This window comes from Podarcis filfolensis (genome assembly GCF_964270895.1).
Source record: "Podarcis filfolensis genome assembly, chromosome: 1".
Classification (NCBI taxonomy): domain Eukaryota; kingdom Metazoa; phylum Chordata; class Lepidosauria; order Squamata; family Lacertidae; genus Podarcis; species Podarcis filfolensis.
Genome location: NC_139604.1, coordinates 54,396,332 through 54,414,746, shown reverse-complemented (window position 1 = coordinate 54,414,746; position 18,415 = coordinate 54,396,332). Strand labels below are relative to the sequence as shown.

At 40.4% G+C, this 18,415-nt stretch overlaps 2 protein-coding genes across 2 annotated transcripts; one reads left to right on the top strand and one right to left on the bottom strand.

The window, feature by feature from the left end:
* Positions 1-5,351: 5,351 nt before the first annotated feature.
* On the top strand, positions 5,352-6,287 carry LOC310742928 (olfactory receptor 5AR1-like; the record flags this gene model as incomplete). Its single annotated transcript, XM_083572785.1, has 1 exon — positions 5,352-6,287. One exon carries the CDS (start codon positions 5,352-5,354, stop codon positions 6,285-6,287), a length of 936 nt encoding a protein of 311 aa, XP_083428911.1.
* A 2,953-nt stretch (positions 6,288-9,240) lies between these two features.
* Positions 9,241-10,168, bottom strand: LOC310744664 (olfactory receptor 5AR1-like; the record flags this gene model as incomplete). The annotated part of the gene is made up of 1 exon (XM_083576309.1): positions 9,241-10,168. Exon 1 carries the CDS (start codon positions 10,159-10,161, stop codon positions 9,241-9,243), a length of 921 nt encoding a protein of 306 aa, XP_083432435.1. The 5' UTR covers positions 10,162-10,168.
* Between the last annotated feature and the right edge of the window lie 8,247 nt (positions 10,169-18,415).

Here is an 18,415-nt window from a genome sequence, read left to right as displayed (position 1 = left end):
ACATTGGGGAAGCCCTGATATTGGGTAGAGGGTAGCTTTTAACCTCTTCCTTCCCCTCTTTGGTTATGGGTATTTTGTTAAAGGGATCCGGGGAGAGTGGTCTATAACCAACACCCAGACGGGGACTAGGGTCATATCACTCCTCTAACAGGGACTGCCCAGGGGATCCTCTATTTGATGTAGGTCATAGGCCCACTCCCCATGGTGGTCTATCATTAGATTTATTCCCAGCAGATGGGCTGGAGTGATTTTAATTGGCTTCACCCAATGTTTATGAAAAACCACTCACATCTGTAACTAATAAAAGTGGTGGCCTATTTGATCCACAAATCGTATATACTGTTGCCTGTCTATTTATTCACCCCTAGGGAGCTGTGTGTCCATGGGTCCTGGCACGCAATTACACCACCTGCTGTGGCTTTAGAGACTGATACAAGAGAGACATGTTTAGTTGCATCTGTGGCGGATGAAGGCATCTACTTTGCTGCTACAGATGCACCATGACATTTCTTATTTCTGTGGTCCTCCCAGTGGTCTTTCCTCCTTTGGTCACTGCTGTGGATACATGATCTGACTATCTCTAGGCACTGTGGTTGTCTGCCAGGAATCCCCACATGATGGGGTTAATGTTGCTAGCATTCATGTCACGTTTGCAGGAATCTTTTGTAATGCAGAGCTAGTCTTCCAGTTGGCTTGCTTTATTTTCTGCTCAATGTTACCTTCTTTTATTTATTTAAAAATTTATACTTCACATTTTAAATATAAATCCAAGCCATCATGGTTTGCAGAGAACTATAACATTGTTAAAAGACAATGAAAACAGTTCAGACTACTAAAATGATGGGGGGGGGGGTTGGTTTTTTTAAAAATAATATTTATTAAAGTTTTAAGGGTTACAAAAAGAAAAAGTAAAAAACATCATTTTAAACAAAAAACAATACAACACATCACAATAAGTAAAGAAAAAAGGATGAGATACAAAAAAAAGAAAAAACAGAAAAATAAAGTCCATTAAACAAACAAAAAAACAACAAAGAAAAATACAACAAATCTTCCCATTACTTATCTTTCATTAGCTTATTTCCTTGACCTCCTCACACCTCCCTTTTTTGTATTCTAGTTCGATTATCTATTTCAGCAAATCCTTTCCATCTTTTCAAATTTTAGTCCTGTAATTTATCTTAGTATAATGTAGCTTTACTTTCCCTCCTTTCTCCAATTAACAGTCAGTTTTTCCCAAATCCTTTGTATCATTTCTGCTAAAGCCACATAACATCATTCCAACATCCTTCTTACATTCATTAATTTTACAATGTTTCTGTAAATAGTCTTTAAATTTCTTCCAATCTTCCTCCACCAACTCTTCTCCCTGGTCTCGGATTCTGCCAGTCATTTCCGCCAGTTCCATGTAGTCCATCACCTTCATCTGCCATTCTTCCCGGGTGGGTAGATCTTGTATCTTCCAGTACTTTGCAATAAGTATTCTTGCTGCTGTTGTAGCATACATAAAGAAAGTTCTATCCTTCTTTAACACCAATTGGCCGACCATGCCCAGGAGAAAGGCCTCTGGTTTCTTCAAAAAGGTATATTTAAGTACCTTTTTCATTTCATTATAGATCATCTCCCAGAAAGTCTTAATCCTTGGGCATGTCCACCAAAGGTGAAAGAATGTACCTTCAGTCTCTTTACATTTCCAACATTTATTATCGGGCAAATGGTAGATTTTTGCAAACTTGACTGGTGTCATGTACCACCTGTAGATCATTTTCATTATATTCTCTCTTAAGGCATTACATGCCGTGAACTTCATACCTGTGGTCCATAACTGTTCCCAGTCAGCCATCATAATATTGTGTCCAACATCTTGTGCCCATTTAATCATAGCAGATTTCACCATTTCATCCTGAGTATTCCATTTCAACAGCAAGTTATACATTCTTGACAAGTTCTTAATTTTAGGATCTAGCAGTTCTGTTTCCAATTTTGATTTTTCCACCTGGAAGCCAATTTTTTTGTCCAAGTTATATGCCTCCATTATCTGGTAATAATGAAGCCAATCTCGCACTCTATTTTTTAATTTTTCAAAACTCTGCAGTTTTAATCTGTCTCCCTCTTGTTCCAAAATTTCCCAATATTTCAGCCATTTGGCCTCCATTTTGAGCTTTTTCTGAGCCTTCGCTTCCATTGGTGACAACCACCTTGGGGTTTTATTTTCAAGCAAGTCCTTATATCTTATCCAAACATTAAACAGTGCTTTTCTGACAATATGGTTTTTAAATGCTTTATGTGCTTTGACCTTATCATACCACAAATATGCATGCCACCCAAAAACATTGTTAAAGCCTTCTAGATCCAGCACATCAGTGTTCTCAAGAAGCATCCATTCTCTCAGCCAGCAAAAAGTGGCTGATTCATAATAAAGCTTTAAGTCTGGCAGGGCAAATCCACCTCTTTCTTTAGCATCAGTTAATATCTTGAATTTTATTCGAGGCTTCTTGCCCTGCCAGACAAATCTAGAGATATCTCTCTGCCACTTCTTGAAACACTCCATTTTATCCAAAATTTGCAATGTTTGAAACAAAAACAGCATCCTTGGCAATACATTCATTTTTATCGCAGCAATTTGGCCTAGCAATGATAGCTTCAGGTTTGACCATATTTCTAAATCCTTTTTCACTTCCATCCAACATTTTTCATAGTTATCCTTAAATAAATTCACATTCTTAGCAGTCATGTTGACCCCTAGGTATTTCACTTTCTTAACCAGTGTTAGTCCTGTCTCCTTTTGAAACCTTTCTCTCTCCGTCACTGTTAATTTTTTCTCTAAAACCTTAGTTTTCATCTTATTCAACTTAAATCCTGCTACTTGTCCAAATTCTTGGATCAGTTCCAGTACTCTTTTGGTACTGGATTCTGGCTCCTGTAATGTCAATATCAAATCATCAGCAAATGCTTTCAGTTTGTACTGTTTAGCTCCAACTTGTATACCTTTAACCGTTTGGTCCCTTCTAATCATGTTTAAAAGAACCTCCAGGACCGATATAAAAAGCAATGGAGAGACTGGGCAACCTTGTCGTGTTCCTTTCTCTATCTTAAATTCTTCCGTCACTACATTGTTCACAATTAATTTAGGCTTTTGTTCTGAATAAATTGCACCTATACCATTTTCAAAACCTTGACCAACCCCCATCCCCTGCAAATTCTTCTTCATAAAACTCCAAGAAATATTGTCAAAGGTACTAAAGTGATGGTTAGCACTCAATTTTAGTAATCAGTTCAAACCAACAGAGGGACCAAAAAAAATAGTATAAAAACTAGGCAACCCAGACTAAAAAACAGTAGAATAAAATGGATTGGCTGCTAATCTGAAGTTTAAAAGGTGGGAGTCAGGTGTTTCTCTCTGGAGAGTTAATGCTACAACCTGGGTGCCACATTGGAAAAGGCCCTGTCTTGCATCCCAACCAATTAGGCTTCTGGATATGAGATACATATTGAAAGCCTCTGAAGTAGAGCACAATCAATGCACAGAATTGTGTTTCTTTGCCACTGACAGCATAGAGCAATATTACAATCTCATCTTGTTACTATCCTGCTCAGATATTACTAAGAAGGTTGAAGAGGGAGCTAGCAAGCTTCATCCCAGCTGGAGCCAGCTCCAAAGCTGCATAGACTCTCTGGGGAGTCTCCTCTCCTCTCCTCTCCTCTCCTCTCCTCTCCTCTCCTCTCCCAATTAACTCCCATTTCTGCAAAATATTGCATAGACTCTCCAGGGGGGTTTGCATCTTTCCCTCCCAGTTGACCTCAGTCTCCAGGGCGAGAGCAGATGAAGGAAAAGAACTGGGCTGGTCACAAGAGGAGGAAGAGGGTTCTTTGAGTGTTCATGCACACCTGGCATGAGATGCAGGGCTGTAAATAAGGAGAGTGCATTGGAGAACTAGAGTGGTAGGAACCTAGGACTGCTGCCTTCACCACCTACAGCATCTCCTGGATGCCATGTGGAGCATGGAGTGCTGAGAGACAGGACTGGAGGCTGGAGAGTCTGCACTGGAAAAGGCATTTCTTATTTATTTTCATTTCAAGTGGAGACCAAAGGGGTCATTTCAAGAAGAAGTGGATGGGAGGGGGGGAGGCTGCATCAGAGGCTGAATAAGAAAATGCTGGAGTGAAAGAAAGTAGTGGTGGAAGGGGGAGTATGTTTAAGAAAAATGGATGAGCTTTTCAGACTAAAACCAGGACTGAAGATAGAGCTATATTGATTCACAAAGGCGGCTTCAACTAGCCCAGTGGTATTTTGAGGGGTAATAAATTGTGTTGTTGTGTAATGTAGAAAGTTGAAATGTCTGCTTTTGGTGTGAAAAGAGGTCCTTGCCATTGTTATTTTGGTGGACTACAATTCCCATCTTAAACACTGACTTTGAGGAATAAATGTTGTGTGTGTTTCAGTTTAAAGCAGAGGCTGGGTAGGAGTGCTTTAGTTGAAGTGCAGTACTTGGAGAATCCTGTTTTAATATCCAGTGCAGTCTTCCAGTTGTTAAAAACACTGACAGAGAAAGTTCCAGTATTTTCCCTTTAAATATATTTTGCAAAAACAGATGTCACCGGAGACAGACTATTCCAGCCAGGAGTATTCATTGTTCCAATTATCATTAAACATTTCATTCATGATACCAGCCAACAGGAGACTGAATCACTATGACATACTATCATGCATACACTCTTTATGTATACAGGGAGTAAAGAATGTCAGGACTGTGACATTCAGGACTGTGACAAATGTGGTCCTCATGTAACTCTAAGTCCATAGGACATTCCAAGGGTGACACTTCCTTACTAGACAATGCCTTTCATTAGCCTACCCGCCTCAAGGACTTTGGCCTGCCAGGAAGGTGATACTGAATTCTCCCACTGGACTTAAGGTCATGGGAGGTGATAGGAAGAATCGGTCCCAGATTTTAGTGTGGATTTTTGAGGTCCACTAGCGATGGAGGTTAAAATTAATTTTGTTTGCATTTTAGTGGAAATGACTTGATTTGTACTTCTTGATCCAATATGCAGACCAAAATTCAGCTAAGCTTAGAAATGTGGACTTCCCTGTATTTTCTTATGCCACCTTCTAAAAAGAACATTAGGTACAAAAATGCATATATTGGTGAAAATAACCTTCAAAACTGGATTACATTAGGGAAAATCACTTCAAAAAAATTTGTATTAGTTAAACAGCATAGAAAAATGTGCTTATTAGAAGAAATTTGCACTAAACTGCTAGGAAATTTTCATGAGGATTAAAAATATATACGGTACTTGTTTCACAATTTCATTTCCTTCCTCCTAGGGAAACTTTGGGGTAAATAATGGAATACACGAATCACAGCATTGTGACTGAATTCATCCTTCTGGGCTTCATGGACCATCCAGAGTTGTGGACCATTCTCTTCCTGGCATTTATCTTGATCTACATTGTCACAGTCTCAGGAAATCTTGGCATCATCATCCTAGCTGCTCTTGATGCAAACCTTCATACCCCAATGTACTTTTTCCTCAGCAACCTATCCTTGGTTGACGTTGGCTATTCCACTACTATCGCTCCTAGATTGCTGATGACCTTCCTACAAAAGAATAGCACTATTCCATTCACAGAGTGTACCGTGCAATTCTTCTTTTTCTGTATGTTTGGTACAGTTGAAACTTGCCTTCTAGCTATTATGGCTTATGATCGCTTCACTGCCATTTGCAACCCATTACTCTATTGTGCTGCCATGTCTAAAAAGCTCTGTATAGCCTTAGTAACAGGTGCATATATTTGTGGATTTCTGAATTCAGCTGTTCAGGCTCCGTTGATATTTAGCCTGTCCTTCTGCAGCTCAAATGTTATCAGTCACTTCTTTTGTGACATCCCTCCCATCCTGAAACTTTCTTGTTCAAGCACAGAAGTGACTAACACTGTACACTTTATCTTATGTACTGTGATAGTCGTGACCACTTTGTTGATCATCCTCATCTCCTATATCTACATTATTTTTGCCATCCTGCGGATTCGCTCTGCCCAGGGCAGACACAAAGCCTTTTCCACTTGTGCCTCCCACCTCACATCTGTCACAATCTTCTATGGGACCATCATCTTTATGTATATGAGGCCCAATTCCAGTGTCTCAACAGATGAAGATAAAATTGTTTCAGTGTTCTATACTCTTGTGATCCCCATGCTAAATCCATTGATTTACAGTCTGAGAAATAAAGATGTGAAGGATGCTTTCCTAAGGATGATAGGGAAGATTTCATTAAATTAATACATTTCCTTTTCAAGATGAGTTTCAGTTTCCAATACATATTAACCAAGACATAAAATGTGTATTTGTTTCATTTGTGTGTGCATGTGTAATTGTCCTACTGCAGTGGTGGCAAACCTTTTAGAGATCGAGTGCCCAAACTGCAACCCAAAACCCACATATTTAGAGTTGTTGAGTTGTTGAAGCTTTTTTTGGGGGGGGAGGGTTCAGAAAAACACTCACATGCAAGAAGGAAGCAGAAGCAACCGATAGTCTCAACGTTCGCCGTCAGGGAGCAATCAACAAAAAACCTTGACGGAGCAACCAATCACGTGCACCTTTTCCTTTTCCTACACAGTTTCACACCCACAGCGGCATGGCGGCCAGAAACCAGCTGCTTGGTGGGAATTCTACTTCCCCCAACGCTGCTGCGGGCAGAGAGTGCTCTAGGGAGCATTTCCACCCTGCAATGGCATGGGGGGCAGATGTAAACCTCGAATGGCAATGCTGGGGCGATGGTGCATGTTCCCACAGAGAGGGCTCCATGTGCCCACTCTGGCACATGTGCCATAGGTTTGCCACCACTGTCCTAGTGGGTTGCTTTTTTTTTTTTTTTTTTTTGCCTATTCCTCTCTGAGTTGTCAGTAGGTGGCATTAGTATTCCACAGCATGATTGGCTGTCTTCTGTCGGCCCTGGGAAACAATGGATGAGTGTGCCTTCATGGGTGAAGTCAAAGTGCTGGAGATTTACAGCACCTGCTTTGGCTGTAGAGACTGATACAGGCGAGGCATGTTTTGCTGGTTCTGGGGCAGATGAAGGCATCTGGTTTTGCTGCTAAAGATGCACCATGGCGTTCCTTCTTTCTGCACTCCATCCAGCAATCCTTCCTCCTCTCGTCACTGCTGTGAATACACAACCTGACTGTCTCCAGGCACTATGGCCACCTGCAAGGGATTCCCACACAACAGAGTTAATGTTGCCAGCCTTCCCGTCCTGTTTACAGACATCTTTCACAACACAGAGTTGGTCTGCCAATTGGCTTGGTGCCAGAAGCCAGCTCCCTTTGCAGCATGTCCTTGGGGATCCTGTCGTTTTCCATTCTGTGGTCATGACCAAGCCAGCATAGATGTCACTGAGAGATTCTGGGAGGTGAACGTGATGGGAATGTGGGTTTGGAAGACCACATCTTTGAGACTCTGTCCTGCTTTGCCATGTCCCAAATCTTCCTGACGCATTGCATTTGGGAGGTGTTGAAGCCTTGCTCCTGAAGTCTATAGGTTGCCCTCCGCTCTTGTGGCATATAAATATGTTGATTAAGTCACTTTGGATGGTTAGGTGTAGGAAGAAGCTTTAACCTAGGTGATCTCCTTAGGCACCTTTTGGGTGAGGGGATGCCCCTGAAGTTGAATCTTGGGACTCTGGGGCCCTGGAGCTGGATAGGGAACACCTATGAGACCAACTTGCCTCATCTGCTAGGAGCTCTGGGACCCTGGGCTGGAGTCACGCAAGGGAAACCTATTTATTTGCCTTCAGGGTGTGACCAGGTAAAGTGGGTAGGTGGTACTACTGCCACATCTTCATTTCTCACGGGCAGGGGTTGGGTTCCCTTATGGGTTTCAGGATTTGTGTTTGTAGTTAATTTCTGCACTTAGAGGGGTTTTCCCTCTGGAGGTTTTGATTGGTTTGGCCATCAGGTCACCATCACAATACTCACAGATATAAATGGTGGAATGCTTGAGCTGGGAGGGAGTGCTTTATTTCCTGCTCAATGATACCTTCTTTTAATTATTTTTTAAAAATATACTTATTTCATTTATTCAAAAATTTATACTTCACTTTTGAAATATAAATCAAAGCCGTCATGGTTTGCAGAGAATCATAAAATTGTTAAAAGACAATGAAAACAGTTCAAACTACTGAAATCATGGTTAGCACTCAATTTTAGTAATCAGTTAAAACCAACAGAGGGACCAAATAAAATTAGTATAAAAACTAGGCAACCCAAACTAAAACACAGTAGAATAAAATGGATCGGCTGCTAATCTGAAGTTTAAAAGGCCCTGGTGAACATGAGTTAATAGTAGGGTTGACATACCTCTGGAAATTCCCAGACATGCCACTTTTGGGGGTTTTACGTGATCCCCAGAATGTGTGCAGAGGAGGGCAACCAAGATGATAAAAGGTCCGGAAACCAAGCCTTATTAGGAATGGTTAAGGGAGCTGGGTGTTTTTAACCTGGAAAAGAGAAGACTGGGAGGTGATACGATAGTCATCTTCAAATAAATAAAGAGCTGTCACGTGGAATGTGAAGCAAGATTGTTTTGTCCTTTTCTGGGGGCTAGGACCCAAACCAATGGATTTAAGTTACAAGAAAGGAGATTTCAACTTATGTCTGGAGACAGATCATGTATCTACAGTTGTGACCAAAGAAGGAAAGACCATAAACATTGGGTGAAGCTAGTTTAAATCACTCCAGCCCATCTGCTGGGAATCCATCTAATGGTAGACCACCATGGGGAGTGGGCCTATGACCTACATCAAATAGCAGATCCCCCTGGCAGGTCCCTGTTAGAGGTGTGATATGACCTTGGTCACTGTCTGGGCATCAGTCATAGGCCACCCCACCCACTGGATCCCTTTAACAAAATACCCTTAACCAAGGAGGGGCAGGCAGAGGCTACAAGATGCCCTCTACCCAATATCAAGGTTCCCCCAGTGTCCAACCGCCCAATGTAACTCTCCAATGGTTTGACTTCACCCGTGAGGACAAACTCATCCATTCTCCCCCAAGACCCACAGATGCCAGCCAACCATGCTATGTACTATTAATGCCACCTCCTGACTATTAAGTGTGGAATGGTCAAAAAAAGCAACACACCAGGACACACACACAGAGAGATAGAACAAATACACACTTTCTTGGTTATTATCTATTGGAAACTCAAACTCATCTTGAAGAATAACTGAATTAATTTAATGAGATCTTAATGAAATCTTCCCTCTCATCCTTATGAAAGCATCCTTCACATCTTTATTTCTCAGACTGTAGATCAATGGATTTAGCATGGGTATCACAAGAGTATAGAACACTGAAACAATTTTATCTTCATCCATTGAGACACTGGAATTGGGCCTCAGATACATAAAGATAATGGTCCCATAGAAGATTGTGACAGACGTGAGGTGGGAGGCACAGGTGGAAAAAGCTTTGTGTCTGCCCTGAGCAGAGCGAATCCGCAGGATGGCAAAAATGATGTAGATATAGGAGATGAGGATAATCAACAAAGTGGTCATGACTATTGCAGTAGAAAAGATGAAATGCACAGTGTTAGCCACTTCTGTGCTTGAACAGGAAAGTTTTAGGATGGGAGGGATGTCACAAAAGAAGTGATTGATAACATTTGAGCTGCAGAAAGAAAGGCTAAATATCAACGAAGCCTGAACAGCTGAATTCACAAATCCACAAATATATGCACCTGTTACTAAGACTATGCAGAGCTTTTTAGACATGGCAACAAAATAGAGTAATGGGTTGCAAATTGCAGTGAAGCGATCATAAGCCATAATAGCTAGAAGGCAAGCTTCAACTGTGACAAACAGACAGAAAAAGAAGAATTGCACGGTACACTCTGTGAATGCAATAGCATTATTGCTCTCCAGAAAGGTCATCAGCAACCTGGGAGCGATAGTAGTGGAATAGCCAACGTCAACCAAGGAAAGGTTGCTAAGGAAAAAGTACATGGGAGTGTGCAGGTTTGCATCAAGGCTGGCTAATATGATGATGCCAAGATTTCCTGACACTGTGACAATGTAGATCAAGAGGAACAGCACGAAGAGAAGGGCCCACAGCTCAGGATGTTCCATAAAGCCTACGAAGATGAATTCAGTCACCATGGTTTGATTTGGGTACTCTATCATTAATCCCGTAGTTTCCCTAGGAGGAAAAGCAGAAAGGAAATAAAAAACAAGTAATTTTATTTATTTATTCTTTAAAATTCTCATGAAAATATGTCAGGATTTTAGTGTGAATTTCTTTCACTAAACACATTTTTGCATGAAGTTTCAATTAATATATACATATTGGCAAGTGATTTCACCTAATTCAGTTCTCTGTGTTATTTCCAGTAATGTATTCATTTTTGTGACCCTTTCCACAATATATGCATTTTTTTACATAGAACTGCATCACAAAATTCATTGAAGTGTAGATTTGGTTGAAAGATTTGGGTTATCATATTGGTTTGAAAAGTGCAAACTGGGTGGTTTCTCATTAAAATCCAAACCAAATTCTCATCTACCCCTAGTTATGACTATCTTTACCAGCACTGGGGCTAATTAATGCACAATCAAGTGATGACTTGTATGAAAATTGCAGAAGGGATCAGAAACCATGACAATCTTTTAAAATATCACGTTCCATGATTTGAAGCACAATGGGAGGAATTAAGTGCATATTCCAATTATCCATGAATCCTAAATTCAATAATTGTGAAGTTTCCCTCTTCCATTTAAGAAAGGTGTGCTCTCATTTGAGAACAATGATGAAAGAGAATTACTTCCATACTCGATATGACACAGAATAGCAAATCATCTTTAACATTTTGTTCCAAACAGCAGTAGTTTTATGAGGCCACATGCTTATGACTAGGGTGACATGGAGCTGCTTAACCTTTTCTCTAGGTGTAACACATAGCAACATGTAAAGTAATATTCTCTTCACCCTTCCTCTCTCTTTTAATCAAAGGCTGTTTTGGAGGCTACATATTTAAGTGGAGGAATAACAAGGAACTGCTTAACCCGCTCCCACCCTGGCAAGTTCACCCCAGAAATGAGCTTTAGGAACTCAAAGTTCTTACCTCACAGAAGAGGTGAGCAACCAGGAATTCTTCACTTGCTCTTGTCTCAAGGGTCCTCTGTGGATGTTCAGATTCTTCTCCACAGCCTACTAACAGCAAATGACCGGGACAGTTCTTGTTACCAATTGAGGGTCAGGGAGCAAAAAACAGATTGGCACATAAATGTTCAGTCTCCTTTCCCCCATTTCTTTGTGCGTGTGTGTGTCTAGTTTATTTCTGAACCAAACCAATGGAAGCCATGGTCATTTCACTCATAATACACAATGTGCCATTCATGTGGGCAACCTCAGATGTGATGCAGTGGTAGTCATCTTTATTTTATCATATGCTATTTTCTGTAGAAGATAATATTTTGACCTAGCACAAATGTAGGTTTGTCACTCATTCCTTATTTTCACTGTTCACATTTTAGGACCTCTCATCATAATTAATAAAATATATAGCATGGGCAGAGTTTTCCCATATTTTAAAAGAAGGTGGAAAGTTGCAATCCCATGTTATCTTGTTTTACTGATGCATTAGCTACTCTGACATCAGTAGATTTAAAGCCCAAATACATGTGCATAATATTGCAAACTCCGAGCTGAGGTTTCAATGTTATGCAACCGCAAGTCAGTACAGGACAGACTTATGACCTAAGAATGCAGGTTGTGCCAAAGACTGGCACAAAACGGCAGGGTAGGGAGCAATTTCAAATGAAAGGCAAGAGGGGGTGTTGAACCCTATCTCTGCTCTCCACTTTCCCACTGCAAACTCACCTGCTTTTCTCCGAGATGCCATTTGAGATTAGAAATTAAAGGCAGGATTCACCTCACCAGCCTTGTCAGAGGAAGACACAGACTTAGAGTTTTACAACAGGGCTTTCTGCCCTCTCCTTCCCCCAACACCCCAGAAATTGACTCAAGGGTAACCGGCAGAATAGTACACAGAGGAAAGAGGGGGGTGGTCATTTCATCTGACAAGCTATAATGCTTGCACAGACAGAATGGTTAGAAAAGTGTGGCACTGTCTTAGCCTAATTCATTCTGCCCATTCACTAACTAGGAATTTTTTTTAATGGCTATATTTTTTGACAGGAGTGGGTGCTTTTTGCAAGCATAGTAACCACTTTCCCCAAGCAGCTTAGAATGATAAATGGAAGTTTTTGGTTTCTATATTTTTTCCTGATTAGGCAAAATACCATCAAAAATTGATATGTATTTCCCCACAGTTATTTTTTTTTTAAAAAATAAAACTTTGCAAACTGCTGTGGAAACGGGGAAAACAGAATTAGTGACTGGAAAAATGAGGCACTAAGAGAAACTGAAATTGACAGATTCGCTAGTCTAATTCTGACTAGTGTCACAAGTTTCTCCACATCACCCATATGTTTTGCTCACAAAACGTTGATCTTTTAGAGCATCCTTAATCAGCCCTTGTAGCACGCTACTACAGCAAAGGGACAGTTCCATCTAGCCTTCCTAAATCCATCAAATATTAGGCTTCCATGTAGTTTCATGTTTCATGTTTCTTTTTTCTCATTCTTTTTACTTTAATGTCATCATCTCTGCCACTTGAGTAAACAGAAATTTAAAGCTGGGAAGAATTGTGCTATTCTTCCTACTGAAAGGGTGTCTTCCCATTCATTTTGTTAGGCTGCTGTGGCGAATAAAAAAGGAACATGCCTGCAATGTTTAAGCTGCAAATACATAGAACCAGATAATTTTGGAGTTGGAAGAGACCACAGTGATCATCTAGTCCAATCCCCTGCAATATGGCTTAAACCAGCAACCCTCAGATTAAGAATCTCATTCTCTACCAACCGAACTATCCCTTCCCTTTCGCAGAAAGAAAGCAGAGATATTGCATTAACCCACTGGCCTCAATGCCCAACTAATATGACAGGTCTCTTAAACTTGAAACTTAAATGTTTTATCTGAGCTGAGTTTGAAAATTTGGCTGCAAAGCCTCATGAAAATACTGCCTTCCTAATTAATTTCAGTCCACGTTTAATGAGATCTGCTTTATCTGTTGGTCTCTTAACAGTCACAGGAAACATGCAGGAGACAACATGTAGCAAGGTCTGCCAGCCATACAACTTTTGTGAACAGAAAATGAAAATAAAATCTGTATAACTGAGATTTTATCAGGTTAGTCAACATAGCCCAAGTAACTTTACCTGTGAAGATGATAGATGTCATTTCTAAAGCCTTCCAAATCAAGATGCGTAGATAGAACTGCTCGTTTTATACTTGCTTTGGTATTACCTAGAAATCAAATCCCTGAAATATATGAATGAGAGCTGTATCATTACAATGTTGTGTAGGACCTCTCAGCATAATCGCCAGAGGACATGCTGTGTGGGAATTTGTTCTTGTTCCCACTGCTCATCCTTAATTAGTTTGAAACAGGACTACTGGCTTTCCATTCAGCCCACACAATATGGTCCCAATCCTCATTAGTTATTTTTCTCTACCTTGTTTTCAAATAAGCTCATTGATAAAGAGTATGGTAGAATCAGAAGACTCTTTATTTGCATCAGCCACTAGCCATAGCAATAAAATAAAATGGAATATACTGAAGACAGGGATAAATACTTAACTATAAAAAATAGGTTCTGGAGGTATACATCAATAATCAAATAAAATATCTTATTCCAATTGCCCCTGCTAAAAAAATTGCAGTTTTTGCTGTCACCTTATTATCTTGATTTGCCAGAAGAAAGGACACAGTAGCAATGGTTGAGCAACCTAGTATGGATAGTAGTAGAGGGGTAATAACCTCACTCCTCAAAAAGGGGTATCGTTGTCTATTCCCAAACTCATGAACATTGAAGCCAACCCAACAGTGCCAAAATACTTATCATTGGAAAGTGTCTTATGAGTTCTTTGTATTCTGAGTGTGCATTGTTCTCTTGGAAGATATTTAATAGGATCAGTTCTAGGGTTGCTTCTAATACCTGTTTTGTTATTTTGCAGATTTCTTGTAAGACTGATGTCCAAAAATGTTGAATTTTGGAGCATTCCCACCAAATGTGGAGGCATGTGCCTATAGTGTTGAACCTTGTGGTGCAAGCAAAGCTTGCAAGATCTTGCTGGCTGACCAGGGTGAGGATTCCAACCAGGAATTCAATTCCTAAGCTTGGGGTTCCATGGCCAATCCCCCTCCTCAGACCCCTTATGAGGAGCCCCGTTTATTCTGTTGATCCTGCCCAATGCCATTTCTGCATCTGTACAAACAACTCCATCCCCCCCAAAAAGTCAGAGGGAGATCTTTTTCCTGTGACACGCCACAGGATCATGACATGGTCAGAACTCTGCCCCTCAGTTGAAGCTCCTCTAGTCCTTACCCAACCAGGCAAAAGGGAGCCCAGCCTAGGTAAAGGTAAAGGGAACCCCGACAATTAGGTCTAGTCATGGCCGACTCTGGGGTTGCGGTGCTCATTTCGCTTTATTGGCCGAGCGTGCCACCGTACACCTTCCGGGTCATGTGGCCAGCATGACTAAGCCACTACTGGTGAACCATTTTGGCCTAAAATAAATCCCATTGCAATTCACACAATCTTGTACATCAGTTGTGATCAACGTCAGAGGTCCTTTGGTGTGTCTCACCATGTTGAGAAGCATAACTGATTGGGATGTAAGACAGGGCCTTTTCTTTCTAAGCACCCAGATTGTAGCATACCCTCCTGAGAGACATTCATCTGATATTCCCACTTTAAACTTCAGATTAGCAGCTAGAACTATTTTACTCTGCTGAGTTTTAGTGTGGCTTTATTTTACCCTTCTGTTGGTATACACTGTTTATTAAAAATGAGTACCAAAATTGATTTTAGCAGTTTGGACTTTTTATGTTGGCTTTTTTAGATGGGAGCCACTGTGAAATAATCTGATAAATAAATATGAGGTATAATTTTTAAATAAAAGAGAGTAACATAGAGCAGGACAAAGACCATTCACTCACAGTCTAGTTATTCCATTATTTAGATCACTGAGTACTGCTGTTGTGACCTGATGGCTGAATAAAAAGTCAGACACTTTAGGTTGGCTTTCAAGCCACTTTATTGATTCTGAAACTGAACCAATCAAAACCTGCAGAAGGAAACTTCTGCAAGAGCAGAAATCAACTGTAAACTCCGAGGGGAGCCCCTGGGCCAAAGAGTCCAAAAAGCCAACCTTGTGGCCAACTCCTAAGAAGATCGCTTAGGCTAAACCTGCTTCCTGCACCTAACCACCAAAAGTGAATGAATCAAGCCATTTACACACTATGGACTACAACTGCCACTCAGCAGGTGTAGACAAACAGGCAACTCAGTAGACTGCTCACAAAAAAAACAAATGCACATTTTCTTTCTTGGTTAATATCTATTCGAAACTCAAACTCATCTTGAAAAAGAACTGACTTAATTTAATGAAATATTGTAATGGCCATAAAGTGAGAGGCACAAGTGGAAAAAGTTTGTGTTTTTTTGGCACTTCCAGTTTCCTCGTAATAGGAAAATGCAGCACAGAACTGATCGTCTGATCAGTTCGAGACCTGCAGGGGATAGAGGGGAAAGCACCACGGCAAGGCTCCCCCCCCCCCCGAAAGTTCCACTAGGGGTTGTGTAACGTCGAAGGGTCCAGCAGAGCAGCGTGATGTTCTGCCACCACAACCCCGCCCCCCAGTAAAACACTGTTGAAAGGCAAGTGGGGGGGAGCGGTTGAGAGCTCTCGCGGTTGCATCGAAACCTGTGAGTCCAAGTCTCAGACTGCCATGGTAAGCAGGAGATTTTTATTCTAATTTTACTAAGCCGAAACATCATGGGATTTTCTTTACTTTTATTTCCTTTTTTTTCTTTTAATTTGGTGAAAATGGAAATCAAAAAGGAAGTCAGCTTCTGTTTTCTGACTATCTGCCAACTGCTAGGGAAAGATTTGTAAGTGGAAGACTTATAGGCTACCTTAATCCCTCTGGTGAGAAATACCTTCTGTGAGGCTAATACTGTTTGAACTTGATTGCTGAACTTGAACTCTATTGGATATAATATTGATCTTGATCTTGAACTCTATTGGATATAATATTGATCTTGAACTTGAAGTGACAGTTCCTAGATTTGAGAACATCTTACTGGATTCTCCGGAATTATTTGAAAATACCAGGATCTTCACAATCTAAACCAAAGTTACGCAGGAGAACACTCATCTAACTTTGGGGGGAAAGTGAATGCCTGGGAATAGCTAGAAGGTTTGGCTTGTAGTCAGGCCAGATAAAACAATTGGTGAAGACCAGAGCACTGGAATCTTCTTCCCTTTTTCTTTTCTTTTCTTTTTTCCTTTTTCCTTTTATTTGGACAACATATTACTGGATTCTTTGGAATTATTTGAAAATGCCTGGATCTTCACAATCTAAACCAAAGCTATGCAGGGGAACACTTATCTAACCTTGGAAACAAGGAGGAAGGGGTGAGTGCTTGGAAATAGCTGGAGGTTTTGCACATTGTCAAGTTACATAAATTGATTGGTGAAGACCAGAGCATTTAGAATTTTGGATGAAAGTTAAATTTGACTACAAAAGGAAGGCAGAGGACATTACTTGGACTGGAGAAAATTAATCTTTACTCTTGTGGCCTTTTTCTTTAACAGCTCCAACAGATGGCGACAGACTGATATTGAGAGGGTTAATCAAAATTTCAATCTCTACTTTTACATTCTGGAGATGTCTTTGTAATTCAGGGTATTTGTACTACTGAACTGCTCCTTCTCCTTTGTTTGATACTTTCTCTTTTTCTTTCACTCTGTGTGCTCTAACTAAGGTCAGGCAGTAGGAACAAAACAAGTGGAATTATGACCTTGGAGGGGTGATAAGATAGTGTTAAAAGAATTATTGCTTTGAGGGGGAAAAGAAGTTTGTTGGTATAGAAGTAGTGCAACTCAGAATGACAACAACTAAAAAACAGGCTCCTGTGGCTAGAAGAGGCTCTATGCAGGAGACACCTGATAGACCTGTCTCTCCAGAAATGGCAGATTTTCTGACAGAATTTTAAAAAGATATGTTAAAAGAAATGCGAAAACAGTCTGAAATGGTGGTAGCTGAATTGGGAAAAAATACTGAGATGGTCACAGAAGTCTCCAACAAACTGGAAAATTTAACAAACAAACAAAACAGAAGCTTTGGACCTTTCTGTGAAAGGATTAGAGGCTAAATCTCAAAAAATTGCAAGTGAGAATGCAGACATAAAGAAGGAACAGGAGACAATAAGGGCTGATATTGTTTTTTTTTATATATAAAATTTTTATTGGTTTTTTAACACATAATGATAGACAATACAAAACAGTACAAAAACAAACAAACATATAAACATGTATAATTTCTTCACATCTTTTCTTAAACCTTCTTTCATCGACTTCCTCATACCTCCCCTTTCTGCATCCCTGTTTTAAGGTTTTCCAGCAAGCCCCAATGTCAACTTATAACACTTTTTTTCCCTTTAAATCCTTTTTCTCATATCCAATTATTTGTCCCCGCAATTCTGTTTTACCTGACCCAAAACATTTTAGCACTCATTAATTTTGCAACAGTTCTTGAGATAAACTTTAAATTTCTTCCAATCTTCTTCCACCGTCTCTCTCCCTTGGTTGCGGATTCTGCCAGTCATCTCCGCCAGTCCCATGTAGTCAATCACCTTGGTCTGCCATTCTTCCAGTGTGGGTAGTTCTTGTGTCTTCCAGTACTTTGCTAGAAGTACTCTTGCTGCTGTTGTAGCATACATAAAAAACGTCCTATCTTTCCTTGATACCAATTGGCCCACCATGCCCAGGAGAAAATAAGGGCTGATATTGTGGTACTGTCTGGTAGACCGGATCAATTTGAAGATTGTGTAGCGGTTTTAGAGATGAGGCAGAAATCCCAGGTGGTAAGAATGAGGGGTGTCCCAGACAAGGGGGAATTGGATCTTAAAACCTACCTAGCCAATGTAATTGCTGAATGTTTGGGTGAAGAACAGGATTACATTGCAGAAGCAATGGACAGCTGTTATCAGGTGAGGACTAAATCTACTAAAGCAAGGGAGTTGCCTGGAGACTGTTTGGTGATATTTAATTCTAAAAAGCTGAAGGACGCTATAGTCCAGAATAATTATGAAAACAGACTCCAGACTGATGGAAACCTGATTTTCATGGTGAAAGAAATCCCTCCCCGTTTGTTACAAAAATGCCAAAAGTACAAATTCCTGACAAATGTTTTGACTAGAGTTAACATACAATTCATATGGGAGTTTCCAGAAGAAATCTCCTTTACATACAAGAAACAAAGACACAGACTTACAAACTCAG